We start from the raw sequence: 15,500 nt of genomic DNA on the forward strand, positions 1-15,500 counted from the left end.
TTACAGTTTCAAATACGTCATCTGATTTAAGTAGTATATGTCAGATATGTCATCCATTGGATGGTCATTATGTGGAATTTTAGTAGCCTCACGCAGGGGAATGAAAGGTTTTCGGAGTGGGTTACTGCTGAGGCTGGTTGAACTGACCCATGAAAAGAACAGCACCTAAACATAAAAGGGAAAACATTAGGGAGCCACTCTACCAATTAGCAGTCTGGTATTGTAAAATTGTATTCTAGTGAAAGGTTACCTGTGAGTTTGTGCTGGATAAGGAAAAGGAAAGGTCGGTCTAGAATGATCTCCTCTACTGCCATACGAGAAAACATGACAGCAGCTAACAGAACAATGAAAAAGAAAGGGGGGGAAGGTCAGTGTTGGGTTTATGTGGGGACCTCATTTGGACCCCTTACATTATCTTCAAATAGTTCTCCTGATACATTTTTTTGTTGAAAAGTATTTGTTACAATTTGATTAATCACAAAAAATGATTAAAATATTTTCTCTGTGTCTATAAATCAATATCTATAAACGACATTAAGAACTCTGCTTCTGTTGCCTATTTTCAACATCCCCTTTTAGCTTACATCATATTATGTTCCATACTACCATAAAACCATAAAAAATCAATTATATCACCTGTGCCACAAATAAATATATATAGACTTGAGAAATGAGGGTACCTGTTGATGCTGCTCCTTTGGTTCCCTCTTCATTCACCTCAATTTTCAGTTTTTGCAGGACCTTCGACACACACAGCCTTTGATCCACTAGAGGGAAAAACACAAAAAAAACAAATGAATAAATAAAGAAAAAAACAATTACATAAAATATGTTTGCTTTTTTCATTATGTAGTTTTTTTTAACCTTAAATTTTTTTATCTACTTATTTATAATCTATCATTAAGGCTTAAAATGCTTCAATTTTAAATATGGACAGTCTTGACACACAGGCTTTTAAGGTGGTTGTAATGAAAGGATAGATAGATAGATAGATAGATAGATAGATAGATAGATAGATAGATAGATAGATATAAAAAAACTGAGTGATCATCTCTGAAAGACTGGTTTATTTCAAAAGCTCCAGTCAGGATTAAGAGTGTATCATAGCGCAGAAACAGCTTTAGTGATGGTCATGAACTATCTTCTGGACTCATCTCTTTGTTTGTCCTGCTGGACCTCATTAAAACACCGTTCGTGTTAAACAGTTCAGTTGTTTGAATTCTACCTTTAACACACTCTAATTTGTTCATATAACAACACAATACACTCATGACTCCAAGTTTGTAAGGAATCTTGGAGTCATTCCTGACTCCAAGATGACAGCACTGATAGCACTGTTCTATCTACCCGAACACTCACAGTGCTTTATACAACTTGTCTCATTTATACCATTCATATGCTTAAGTGCTTTCTATCTAACATTCACACTTAATTATACTCCAGTGGATGCATCGGAGAGCAACTTGGGGTTAGTATCTTGCCTGAGGATATTTGGCATACAGACTGGGGTAGCTAGGGATCAAACCTCCAACTTTCTGATTGGTAGATGACCTGCTGCACCTCGGGAACTACAGTTACCCCCGAGAGGTGAACATTTAACAAAAAGGTTGACTTACAGGTGATGCGTGTGAAGTCTGCAGTAGCTGGGTTGAAGATGTCTCCTAGACCCATGTTAACTAGCGCAGTCTTCAGATTCACCTCGGAGTCCAGAGTAAACCTTCAAAACACCAGTCTTTCAGTTTCTTGTGTTTTGTTTAGGCTGATAGCCTTGTGATAATCAATATGAATCAATATAATTTATTGTTAGCTCCAAAGATACACTCTGACCACTCTTACCTAGGCAAGGCCAGCTGCCTCCTGACATTCCTCAGCTCTGTCCTCCACTGTCGGATCTTCTGGCTGCTCAGATCTGCACTGAGCGTGCTCAGAGGAACTTCAGGCTCAAAGGGAGACACCAAGAGCATGCTCAGTAAGTCGCCCTCATATGGGACCTCAATCACATCGTAATCCACTCCATCAGCGGTTACAAACTCTCCTGTTAATTGAGGGGAAAAGAAAGGCCTTAATGAGTAAAAACAGATAGAGACCTTAGTCATCTGTGAAACCGTTTGATAAACAAGTGCAACAACGTGGCCCACCGTAGTTGAAGCGGTTGGTGATTCTCATCATGTGGACTGGCACAGTGCTGCCATTAGCACAGTTGAACATCCTCTCCTGTGTCAGTTTTGGGTCAAAGGGAATTTTCCAGAGCCCCTGGAAGTGGAGCGCATTAAGGAGGACGAGGCGGGTCTGATCAGTCAGAGATCCAGACTGCAAGAATTCAGGGATAAGACCTGCAGAAGAGATGACCAAACGATTTCAAAGATGGACACAAAGATAGACGTCAGCAGAAATCAAAGCTGATGGAGGTTTCAGACGGGTTTGAGTCTGCTATATGAATATACCTGCAGTGTGATCTGAGACCCATGCATTGATAACGCTGATGGCTTGGTCTGGCTTCGTGAAGTCCACCTGGTGAGGGTTGGTCTTGAAGGCCCTGGCCAAGGTCCGGTGATATCTCTTCTCCAGATTCATCTTCCTCTCCACCATCACCCCGTTGGCTATTTCTACCCCTTCCTCAGTGGACAGGCCCCGCTGCAGAAGCCACTGCTGCCGAAGCATCCCCCGCTCTGCGGGACGAGTTTTTTTTTTTCATGGTTATGGTCTTGACATGCTCTTGTCTACCAAAGTCACAAAACTACCTTTTTTTTTTTTTTTTATCTTTCTTTAACTTAGTTACAAACTTCCTTTTGCAAACGCTACAGTGTAAAAACAGTAAATAGTGCCATATTGTTGTCCTGATGCTAAAAACTTTATGGATATATTCTCATTATTTCCTGTAACCTGTTCCTGTTGCCTCAGTCCCACTTTGTTGTCTGGATCTAGATGTCACTCACCTTGCAGAGAAAAACCCATAGCTGTAGTTAAGGCCTTGCTGGTGTTTCCATTTGCACCAAGCTGAGCCATGGCCAGAACAGAGGCCACACCATATGGGGACAAGACCACATTCTTGTCTGTAGACTCCTGGGCCAACTGGTAGAAGACCTTCAGCCCAAAATCAGTCTGCTTATCCTGCAGAGAACTCAGTCCCACTCTGCTCAGAGCCAGCACCAGGAAAATATATACACAAAGCATTCTGGAAAAGAAAAATTAGAATTTCATCAAATATGAATAGTGGTGATTCAGTATGCAGCAGACACTCTGTATCTGACACCTGCAAGTATAACCTTTCTTCTCAAACAGCTTTTCTCGCAGTGATTGTACACTACATCACTAAAACTGATACATTCTTTAGAAATAGGTATTGTATCCATTTAAAGAGGAGTGGATTTTTGTTTAACCTTGTGTCTGTAGATCCTTTCTGATTCTTAGTAAGGAACTGCACTGGATTACACAGTGGTACAGAGAAAGGTTAAAGACCTGTCAAAAGTTGGCCATAAAATGTCTTAAAATTATGACTGTAAAAACTTGCATACAGAAAGGTTCAAGCAAAGAGTATGAAAATAAATAAAGACAGAAAGAAAACGTGTCAAACTAGCCACAACTGGTAGATGTAAAAAAAAGAAAAGAAAAGAAGAAGAATATATTAGTCCACTTCTAACTGTGCTTCAGTCAAACACTGACTCAGGATAATGAGATTTAATAATAATAATTCAGGATAGGATTTATAACAGATTCAGTTTGTTCTTAGGAACTGAATGCAAGTCAACATAATAGACATCTGTATTAAAAAAAGCTGTGCACATGTGATTGATGATGTAATTTATGGATGCAGACAAGATCAACTGAAAACTACTCAGGAGGCTAAATTACACTTTATTGTATTAAATAACAATTTCCCTTCTAATTCCTTGTAATGCTGTGTGTGCCTGTATGTATAAGCTAAAGTCTGAACTGTCAGGTTCAGGTCCTTACCTTGTAGTTGGCGTGTGTCCAGTGTAGTATTTCAAATCCCCGTTTGTTCAGGTTGGGTCTTCTCTGCTGGTCCCTGAGTTTGAAATACTGACAGCGGTTTGCCTATTTATACTAAAAGACTGCCTCCCTCCTACGCACACACATAAACACACAAAGCGTTGGAGACGATGATGTCATCTGACACTGTCTGGACAGACTTCCTTTTCATGAACACACATGTCCACTCACCCTCCCTCTCACTTTTTTCCTTGTCTCTTTTTCCAAGTTATCATTGAGGATATGGAAAGTCACTTAACTCTTTCCCCACACGGACACACACACATTAGTCTGTTCTTCCTGCTCATGCTGGAACAGTTAGTCAGAGGTGAATGCACAGTAATGTTTCGTAATCACTGATTTTTTAAAATGTCTGGATATAATAAATATTGCTGGCTGACAGGCAAGTGCTGCACTCTCGAATGCTCTGCATTTTTCTACAGGAAATATGGTGTGGAAGTAAATGTGCTATCTGTTATTTGTTTTTCTTTGGAAGGCTATTTTTGACTTCTTTTAACGTGTCACAGGTTAAAAACATATATAATCCAGTGCTGCAGTGAGTGGTATACATGCTCATGTGCTTTCACTTTGGGTGGGGATGCATCAGAATTCCAAATTTAGTCACAACTTTTAACATTCCTTATCCCACTACTCACCAAGCATCTGGTAGACAGGACAGAGAGTTGCATTTTACACACTTTTTCCAAGTCTATCTACTGAAGCTTGTGGCAGGCTAACAAAATGTAATTGAAGCCATTTGTTATATAGAAAAAAGCAAAACCAAAGAGCTTCCTGGACCTGATTTTGTTATGGAGTGTTTAAATTTCCATTACTAAGAAACAAAGAAACAAAAAGGACTAGAAGATGTTAAAACACTGCAGATACCCAGGAAACACAGAAACTACCAACCTGCATCCCTTATTCATCAGAATACAGTGTCAACAATTTTTCCTAAGAAGTAGGACCAAAACCATCTGTGGATGTGAGTAACAGAAACATAAGAATCACCAAAAACACAAACTAAGTATAAAATAAATAAAAAAATGGATACAACAGCTTCTTACAATATCAGGAAAAAATGAGGTAGATTAAAAGGAAAACCCTGGACTCCAGTGCTGTCTGGGAACAAGCACTGCTATTTATTTTGTTTTCATCTGTTTCTGGCTCACTTGTGTTAACTTCTATAATTGTGACCTCTCATAGCATTGAATGAAACACAAAATTGCAGCTGATATTTTATTCTTAATCATTTGTACCTGCTTTGTACTTAAGGTGAACAGATGTTGTGCTGCTGGAACATCGTTTCTGCGAGGGGACCTTATGAAACAAGCTGCATTCACACAAGCTGTTTCATCCTTGAGCGCTTTTCTATCTAACATTCACTCACATTCTGATGGATGCACTGGGTGAACTCGGGATTAGTATCTTGTCAAAGTATTTTTGACATGCAAACTGAAGCATCCAGGGATCAAACCACCAACCTACTGATAAGTAGATGATTTACCTCTTGAGTTATACTCAGACTGAAAAGATTTGCAAATGTATTTTCATGATTACCTTATTAAAAGAGAAAATCAGTTTAAACTAGTTCACCTTGTGTAAAACTTTCAAAATAATTCCAAAAAACACAAACCTAGGCTACAAATTTTAATGACAAGGTTTGGGAACCAGATCTTTCTTTATTCTAAGATAACTGAGTCTTTGACAAATGTTTATGGCCATTGACAGTGTCTGGTATTTTTTGCCTTGGCTTTTAAATAGATGTAGTTTTCTGTCTTCAAAATACTCAAAATTTGATTATTAAGCCTGAGAAGCTCCCACTACTAATACCCTGGGAATGTGACACAGCCACAACAGTGAGAGAATAACAACAGTGAACAATGGGATGACAAGTCCGTTATCAAGCCTTTGGGATCACCACTGTTATTTTTACACATTATGCTGTTTTTGCTTTAGACAGTGTTTCCTAAAATATAAAGATGCATCAACACATCTGGTTACTGTAACTTGGCCCCACAACCCCTGAGGATTTAGTACATTCCATGTAAGGCTGTGACTGGAAATTTGGTTTGTACACCCACTCAGTTCTCTGTGAGAGAAAACAGGAATGAACTGTTGCCAAGACAGCAAATAACATCTTATGACTCTTTGTTTTGTTATTGCTTAGCTATTGGTTTGTATTTATTCCCAAGTATTTTTGTCCTAGTTATTGGGTTTATTTGTTCCCTCTGTGGGGCTCGTCCTTCTGTATCACTTTTCTCTGGTTAATTGATTTATACATCCATGTTTCTCTATTTAGTTATAAGTCTTATTTCCCGTTTTATTTTGACAGTTATTTGTCTCTTGTGCTTAGTTTTCCTTCACCTTTTCATATTGGTAAATGGACTGGTTCTAATCAATCTGAGCGCTCAAAGTAATTTACATAACTCCACACAGTCTGGCTACACTGTCACTAATAACTCTATGTGTGCTCTTTGGTTAGAATCCAGGTGACTTGAATAAACCTCATGGGTTTGAAAATAGAGTTAAAATTAAGAGGATAAGCAGAAATTTCAGTTCACTTGTATTTATATTGTGCTAGTTCACAACATTATTACTTTATATATAATTATGAATTTCAACAAAAACCTAAAGGCTTAAAATTAACATTTGCACTAATTTTCAGCAATAATATAGTATATTACAGCTGATATATTGTTATAGTATAGCCTAAAAAAAGTGTGGTGCCGGACTGCTGCCTTTTGAGTAATACGGTGAGGGATGATCATGTTATGACTGATGTGTCAGAGTGTGGTTGTTCCTCTGTATCAGCCCATCACAGTTGCTGGGACATGTACAATAAGTCCTGAGTGTAACATTTCTGTAGAGACCGATCTCCACACATCAAAGCTGATGTGGTCCTTGTGTTGACTCATCCACTTTCTGTCTGTCTTGCTACATCATGCTCTCTTCTCTCCTGTTTTATGTTCATTAACTGCACCTTCTGTTTCAGGGGCGAGTCTTCCTCTGTGTGCCACCTTTGCATCCAGCACACCTATATTTCTTCTCTGTGCAGGTACCTGGTTGTGTCTGAGGGACTTGCCAAGAGCGAGTTTTTCCTTGAGAAACAGTTTATCTGTGAATCTGTAGTGGAGACCAGGACATTCCAGCTATCATTCCTTATGCTGTCTATTGTTTTTACCTTCACTGTAAATAAACACACTGTTAGTGAACCTACTGAGTCCAGTCTTCTCTTGTGTTCATGATGAAAGCATTTTGGCAGCTACCAAAATGCATCCTGATTTTTCTTAAAAACAAGAAATAATGGACTGTAATTATTCTGCTGATCAGTTCTAATAGTTTGTGGTTTAAAAGTAATTAACTGGGTTCATAGCAGTTTGGCCGATCTCCGATGAAAATAATTTGTCAAAACAATTCATTCATGTGTTTTATCTTAATTACTCCCCTTTTTATCCATTTCTTTCAGAAAACTATCAAAAAATTTCAAAACTTTGAAGCGCTCCATATTAACAGCAGGTACTTTTATTGACTTGGAGGCCCCATTATTTCAGAAGTTTTGGTTAAAACTTAAAGTACATAAATATTTCTGAAGACAAAAGTCACTGATGAAGATACACTGTATTACTTTCAAACTAGCCTCTCCTTTTCTAAATGTATTCTCTATGAAATAAGCAGAGAGGGGGCCAATCACATTTATACTGAAATTTATTAACATGGTTATCATACAAAACACTAGAGTAATCATTTTGACAGTTATTTTTAGTGTATTGACTATCATGTTGAGCTGTATACGACAGGGCTCTTAGCCATCCTAACAAAATGAGATAAAACTGAGGCACAGTTATCTTATTCATATCCAGCAGTATTCCTCAATTATTTTAACATTTTACTGATATACAGGGACCAAGCCTACAAAAACAACAGAAAGTAATTTTTTGTTACATAATTTCCTGCTGTATGTATGATGAAACAGTTTTATATAATCCCTGAAAGTGCAAAGCAGTCAATGAGAGACAGAAGAAATGGAAAACTCAAGTGTTTGTGGTTAGGTGAGTAAATGGGTGCGATTGTGGTGAACAGATAGAAGATCGCTTATGTTCAGAAATCGGGAATTTCCATCCATGAAATGTATTCGCTACTTCATATTCCACAATCAACTGTTTATTATATTCTAACAAAGTTGATGCGATTTGGATTGAAAGCAACTCCACGTAAAATCACAATGGGATCAGTGGATAGTGAAGCGCGTGGTGTACAGTCGTCGCCAACTCTGCAGAATCAAACGACAGTTAGTCTGCCTTCCAATAATACTGTCTACGGCAGGGGAGCAAACCTCCGGCGGTATGCGAGAATGTGTGACTTATTAATGACCCGTCAGTGCGAGCTTCACCGGCCTGCTGACAAACCATGCAGGCAGGGGTGGGGCTTTGTGTTGATGGACACCAATCACACGCAAAGACAGACTAGGATCATACCATTACGTGAAACAAGGAAGGGGGAGGGGGCAGACATTCCAAAGACACCAAGTTAGTGGTACAGGCCGGGTACACAGAGAGAGGAGGAGCCGAAAATGTAAAATGAGCATCTGGCTGCATTTCAGTGCTATTGGAGACCGCAAAGCTGAATGCAGAATTTATAAACTTAGGAGCTGGATAAAGTTTTGGAGGACGACAGGTTTCACATTTCTCCTTAAACCTCATGCTCTTCTCCCTAGCAGTAGTAAATGAATTTAAAAATAATAATAATAATTATCTATACTATTAGGCGAGTTATGTAAATTGCTTTGAGTGCTCAGATAGATATGAGAAGGTGAAGGAAAACTAAGCACAAGAAACAAATAACTGTCAAAGCAGGCAACTTCTAAATATCTTGTGTATCCACATGTATTGCCTTCCAATAAGTTTTAATAACCCGACAGTCCCAGAAAATATAATACTTGGCATTTGTGTTTCCACATCACAGTCATAGTGAGATTTTTGGTATGTTGTAATAAAGTAACTTATCAGGCTTTTCCAACCAAACTCCCTCCAGCTCACACAGTGTCTTTGAATGGCAGAGATGTAGAAATGTGTGCATGTAGCACAGAGTCATGGTTCACTGTCTGAGTGTCTCAATGAGTCTCACAGGCCTGAATGTGCTTGAAGACTTTTACAATTCTTAACTTGTTTGATCAGCTGCTCACCACAAACGAGCACAAATTTGACTTTTAACAGTTTATCCCACATTCATACTACGCGAAGTCATCAAGCAATAAACAGGTTAATGACAAGAGTTTGTTTTTACTTTCTAATGTCCAAGTTTGTTTTGTTTTCCAACTACAGGTTAAAAAAACAAAAAACAAAACAAAACTGGACAGTCGGGGCAATGAGCAGGACAATACAGGACTGTTAATTAAGACACTTTATTAACAAACATTAGCTTACAAGGCTCGCTGTCACGATGCTGTCCTAGTTAAAGAGCAGCTCAGTAAAATATTTAAACAACCATTTTGACCAGCCACTTGGGGAGGGAACCTACATGGGGGAGTGCCCAAGGGTGCCACCAATTACTCACCCGTGCAGTCTCTCTGCAACTTAAACTCCTATTAAAAGCATGATTAAAGTACAACAGTTAACACTAAAACACCATAAAACACAAAGAACCAGTCAATGCCAGTCAACACAACCACAACAAAGCAACAACAAGGTTACAACAAGACAGCAGCAGTGCGTAGGCCTGTAACAAGAGAAAGAAAGCAGTGATCCAGGGCCCACCCTACTATAAGCCAAATTCCAGACAATCTATAAGGATCCGGCTTATCACCCTCTAACAGTTACGCAGCTTAAACAGCAGCCAGGGGAAGGACTCAGATCTTCAAATATCAAAGACAGCCTGTGATCTTCGCCCACCTTCAACAAGAATGAGTGCAAACTGGCAGGGATCAGGAGTAGGCCACAGCTGCTCCTTATAACCAGCTTCTGGTTAACAGCTAAGGGAAGGGTGAATGTTCATGCTGCAATCACAGACACCATGCGTGAACCTAACACCTCCTACCAAGTCTAACTCACTCATACCTGTTATTAATCTCTGTCTCTGTTCCACAGCATGTCTTTATCCTCTCTTCCTTCTCTCACCCCAACCGGTCGCAGCAGATGGCCCCGCCCCTCCCTGAGCCTGGTTCTGCCGGAGGTTTCTTCCTGTTAAAAGGGAGTTTTTCCTTCCCACTGTCACCAGTGTGCTTGCTCATAGGGGGTCACATGATTGTTGGGTTTTTCTCTGTATGTATTATTGTAGGGTCTACCAAAGTGCCTTGAGGTGACTGTTGTTGTGATTTGGCGCTGTATAAATAAAACTGAATTGAAAAAATGACTTCTCGTAGCCTCTCATAGTGTGAGATGCTAAGGTCAAAGATATATCCAAACAGAGATATAGCCTGACTGCTCTTGAATACTGGAATATTGTGGAGTATTGTACATGTGTACCAGCAGACAAAAAGTTTCCTCTACCTGTAGCGACTAAATCCATTATTTTGACACTGTGGTTGCTAATTGTTTGGTAGTAGTTTTAACGTTCACTCAATCAAAGTTCACCATGCCGATCTTTGTTTCCATTCATATTCATGAGTCATTTATTTCATTTGCATTGTCTGGTTTTCTTGCCATTTCCATTTATGCAAATGCAACAGGTAACTTGATTAAGCACAGGAGAAAACCATTTGCCCCTTCTCATCAGCAACACCTGAACAGAATTACCCATGACCTTAAATAACCCTGTACCCACTTCTGCCATAACCAGTACATGAAATGAAAAACAACCCTCTAGTGGTGATAAAGATAGGGAAACACAAAAAATGGCTCCTACACTACCTCTGTGTGAACCTCTTTGCTCCACCGTTTGACAGTCAAAAGAGGCACGATCCCAAAGGTGTCAGACTGCTTGCCCATAAAATGTTTTAGAGTCCATCTCTCATGGGTTAAACAGAAAGAAAAACCTAAAAATGGCTAACCATGCACTGTTACAAAGGTTGTTATATGTCAGTATAATAATAAAAAGCAGTTTGTAGAATTACCCATAATGGTAATATATGTCCATATTTTTTTCTAGACATTTACCGTATTTTGTTCCTCAGGAGGCCTGGAAGCTGAAGGCTCTGCCTTCCATTCAACTTTTCCAACTTTGTTTTATTGATTTCAAACATGACATACAAAGTCAGCAACAGCAAAGTCGATTTTGATTTCAGAACAATTGTATGTCCATTATACCCTCCAAACCCCCCAACCCCCCATCCCGAATTCTCCCCCTTCCAGGTCCACCCTAGACAAGACACCGCAGAGATCCAGTCTCTGCACATAAAAAATACCTCAAGACCCATACACATAACAAGCATAACAAAAAAAGAAAAAACCCACCAACAACAAAACAAAACGAAAGGAAAAAAACCCCAGAACAAAACAAAAACTTTATAATGTAGCCTCACTCAGTTCACTTCAGTCTCACGAAGTACAGTAATGGTGACAACCAGTAAAAGAAATGATTTCCAGGTTTTGTTAAATTTCCTAATAGAACTTCCATTCAACTTTTAAATACCCTTTGAGCCACAAGTAAACCAGCAGTCTTTGTCAAAGGGTGTGACACTGGCGACATGGCGAATTCCGATGTTTTACCATCAAGCACAAAATTGCTATACTCAAAGAGACCTTGTCTAATCTTGTCTAATTGTCTAATCTTGTCCTTGTCTAATCAACGCGATAACACTGATATGGCCGTTGTTAGCAAAAGTTAAAGTGCCACCTAGTGGCAACTGGAAATGTCACGTTTGAATTTTTCTCACATGTTGATCCCATCCACCTGAAATGTAGTGTGGGTACATAACAGACGCTTCATTGTGAAAATTGTGAGATTTCACTGAATGGCACGCCGAGTTACCATGGAGCAGGAAGTAGCTTTAGAGGGGCTTGGAAAGCTCAAAAACTCATGAATCTTAGCATACTCCTCTAATGTGTATACAGCTTTCCACTTCTGTAGCTGTTATTAGAGCACGAATCTTAACAGTGATTTTTGCACATCAGGTCATCTTGCATATTAAGCTCATGGCTCCTTTGCATCTTGTTTTCTTTCTGTCAACCCTTAACCTATCCGGCATTTGTGTGTGGCAGCAAAGAAAGGCAGCACAGAGAAATGCTTTTTCTTCTTGTACATATGACAATAAACGCTTTGAATATTGAATCTAAAGACCTTGATTATGCTAAACTGAGAAGCTTTTGGGGTTTCGTGAAACGGCGTGGTCATGACAGCATGCCGAGTTTCGATCATTCACCATGAAGCATGAAATTGCTGTAGCTCATTGAGTAGCCTCTATCAAACTTGACAGGCATGGTGACAGTCCCACCCCGAACAGATTGATATGCTATTTGTCAGCAGTAGTTAGAGTGCCACCTAGTGGGAAAAGAAAATATGCAAATAGGTATAATTATCAATCTTAATGAAAATTTACTTTGCAGTTCCACACACGATATGCATCAGTGTGACATTTTGGTCAATTGTTATCCTCCATTGCCATCTAGTGGGCTTAGAAGGTGCTCAGCAGGGCTCGACCGCATCGGGGTGCAGCTTTCGCATGGCTGCCTGCAGTGCCCCACTTAATTACTTGCTGTTTCTCCCCGATGCTACTAAATAACAATATATTAAGTTTATATTAACTTTTAATACATTTCATTATAATATTGTGACTAATATAGACAACTTTTAAATAAATATTTTCTTTTCATATCAGGCGTGTATTGCCCTTCCATCCATTTTCTTCCATGTATCCTAACTAATGGTTGAAAACCCATTTAAAGCCGATCTCAAAAATACCTTCAGCGAATTCAAGTTCTAGTTAGCTCTCTCCAGAAGTCGGTGACCAGGTTAGCACCCCATCTCCGTACATCCCTGGCTCAGTTTGAATACGTCTTTATCATAAGTCCTCCTCATGTTTACTAGAATTCCTCTTGACTCAGCGCTATGTTAAGGATTGACACATGTTTGGGTCCGTCCGGTCTTCACAAAGTTTCATTTTAAGTTTTTCCGGGGGTAAGTATACATCTTTAACGCAAAAATAGCACGGCTGCGGAGTAGGTGGCGCCGTGGCTTAGTTGGTTAAAGCGCCTGTCTAGTAAACAGGAGATCCTGGGTTCGAATCCCAGCGGTGCCTTTTTATGGGAACACATAATTTACTGCCAATTGTTGGAATAATTGTGAAGTACTTTTAATATCTGTATAACATAGACTATTGGACTGACATTTAATCAATGACTCAAATGCGCTCATAGTCTTTTTTCGTTTTAGATAGCGTAGTATTTTTATTTCATAGATAACCATCTTTAGATTCCAAGAATAGAGTCAGTAAATTTACATTTTTCTATGAACAAAAGTAGTGAAAGGAAATCACACGCTGCGAGCAGGGTTCGAACCTGCGCGGGAAGATCCCATTGGATTTCAAGTCCAACGCCTTAACCACTCGGCCATCGCAGCTAAGCCGCTATATAGTGGGTATTGTTTTAATAAGTGAGTAAGTCGTATAGGTCGAATAAGTGAGAAAAAAGTGGGCATGTGTTTTGTTTTGTTTTTCCTTTTCCAGAATTCTGAGAAAAATGTCAGAATTCGGACTTTAGTATCACACTTTAATCTCAGAATTCTGAGATTAAAGTCAGAATTCTGACTTTAATCTCAGAATTCTGGAAAAGAAAAAAAAGATGTGCCCACCCTTACTAGTTATGTTTCTGGATGAGGCAGTATCACTTATAATGGAGATGTCAGGAATAGACACGGTTGTGGCACTGATTCACTCTTTAGCACTATGGTCACCCTGGTGTGTTGGCCAGAACACCACTTAAGGCCAAGTTGTCCCAGAGTATAGAAGAAGGAGCTTGAGATTTGGTTTGAGGCACTTTATTCTCAAAGCTCAGTTCCTGTGGCTGTAATCACACAGGCGTGTGTGTGTGATTTCTTATCATTCACGCACACATCACATCCCACAGGAATCAGTGCATCCCCACCGGACTAACACCGCTCGTCTGACACTAAAACTGCCCACCTTACTAACTGGATGATGTCACCAGACAGTGGGCTGGCTCAAACTGACAGAAGAAGAAGAATTTTCTCCTTCCAAATTGAGTTAAAACTGAGGTTATTGTACTCTGCTGTAGATGTGCCTTAAAAATGTGAAAGGTTAACTTTATCTTATCTTATATCTCAGAAATGTGGTATGAAACCATATACTTGTCTTCCAGTAACATTGAGAGGAATCGAGGAGTTGTTTTTGACTAGAATATGTCCTTCAAACCACAGATTAAAAAAAAAATTCTGTGTAGTGTTTTGAAAAAAGTGTTTTAAGACTGCAATTTGAGTGTAAAGCAGGACTTGTGCTTGTAGTTTAGCAGGATTGGTTCTGGGGATTGGTGGATCAGTTACATGTTGTAGTCATTGTGTCTGAAGTACAAGTAATTGTCTGTAAACCATTGGGGGAAACTGTAACAGGCTGTACTAAAAACTCCCTGAAAAGCCTTCAGTTAATCCAAAATGCTGCAGCAAGAGTCCTGACAGGGACTAGAAAGAGAGAGCAGATTTCTCCTGTATTGGCTTCCCTTTGTTGGCTTCCTGTTAAACACAGAACCAAATTTAAAATTGTTCTCCTCACACACGAGGTCTTGAATAGCCCCATCTTATCTTAAAGGCCTCATATAGAGCACTTTGCACTCCATCCACATGTCAAAGCAAAAGTGTTTCATTGTTGCTACCCTTCTGTATGTGTTGTTAATTTCATTTACACATAAGCAGCTGAAACTGATTAACAACCCTGTCTGCTACTTCACTGACCAGACCAAGAACCCAGAACTTGAACTGACTTGATGCCATACTGTCATTACAAAGTGTTGCTTTAATCTTTTGAGCAGTATAGTATCTAAAACTTGTCACTTGTTTAAGACCGACAGGCAATTATTCATTGTCACATCTACACTTACAGCTTATTTAGAATAACCAACTAACCAAAGAAGCATATAGATCACGCTCCACAGAAAGAGCACAGCTACTTTAGAACAGAATATTTCTGCATTCAGGCGACTCACTACCACAGCACCCAGATCTCATGTGAAACACTTGGTTCTTACTTGGTGTACAAAATTTTTAACTTCTGGTTGCAGTGTGTGATTTTAAACCACACCCCTGAGAAACACACTATGGTCACAATGGCAACCAACACAAAGGTCCTTACTTTGAAGGACTTCAGTCACGTCTCAGTATCTTTATTGGACTAGAACTTTCATGCACACCCATAGCTGATTCATGTTGATGATTTTATATTTTAATGATTCAAGCTAAGCCACCATCCACAGATCATCTGTGTTTAAAGGTTATTTTTCTATATGATGCGTTCACAAGATCTCATTTGAAAACGACGTACAGAGCTATTATTAAGTTAGGTTTATATGCTGTCCAGTACAATGGATGCAATGCTTTACTTGTAAGATTCACTGCGAGGTAGAAAACTT

At 39.3% G+C, this 15,500-nt stretch overlaps 1 protein-coding gene and 2 non-coding genes across 3 annotated transcripts in view; 1 reads left to right on the forward strand and 2 right to left on the reverse strand.

The window, feature by feature from the left end:
• serpine1 (serpin peptidase inhibitor, clade E (nexin, plasminogen activator inhibitor type 1), member 1) overlaps positions 1–4,066 on the reverse strand; it is a 4,436-nt gene extending 370 nt beyond the window's left edge. Inside the window, exons 1-9 of the mRNA XM_084916953.1 lie at positions 3,955–4,066; positions 2,937–3,175; positions 2,445–2,669; positions 2,139–2,333; positions 1,837–2,035; positions 1,617–1,717; positions 681–767; positions 251–334; positions 1–165 (exon numbers count right to left, since the gene is read on the reverse strand). The exon at positions 1–165 is cut by the window's left edge and continues 370 nt beyond it. Coding sequence (XP_084773079.1) covers positions 122–165; positions 251–334; positions 681–767; positions 1,617–1,717; positions 1,837–2,035; positions 2,139–2,333; positions 2,445–2,669; positions 2,937–3,174 — 1,173 coding nt within the window. The 5' untranslated portion in view covers position 3,175; positions 3,955–4,066 and the 3' untranslated portion in view covers positions 1–121. The remainder of the gene's footprint in view (positions 166–250; positions 335–680; positions 768–1,616; positions 1,718–1,836; positions 2,036–2,138; positions 2,334–2,444; positions 2,670–2,936; positions 3,176–3,954) is intronic.
• A 9,022-nt stretch (positions 4,067–13,088) lies between these two features.
• trnat-agu (transfer RNA threonine (anticodon AGU)) lies at positions 13,089–13,162 on the forward strand. Its single transcript has one exon. It is a non-coding gene; the product is annotated as a tRNA-Thr (tRNA).
• A 238-nt stretch (positions 13,163–13,400) lies between these two features.
• Positions 13,401–13,482, reverse strand: trnas-uga (transfer RNA serine (anticodon UGA)). The gene has a single exon. It is a non-coding gene; the product is annotated as a tRNA-Ser (tRNA).
• Positions 13,483–15,500: the final 2,018 nt, after the last annotated feature.

This window comes from Perissodus microlepis, chromosome 3 (assembly GCF_051167445.1).
Source record: "Perissodus microlepis isolate ML-2025 ecotype Zambia chromosome 3, ASM5116744v1, whole genome shotgun sequence".
Taxonomy (NCBI): Eukaryota; Metazoa; Chordata; class Actinopteri; order Cichliformes; family Cichlidae; genus Perissodus; species Perissodus microlepis.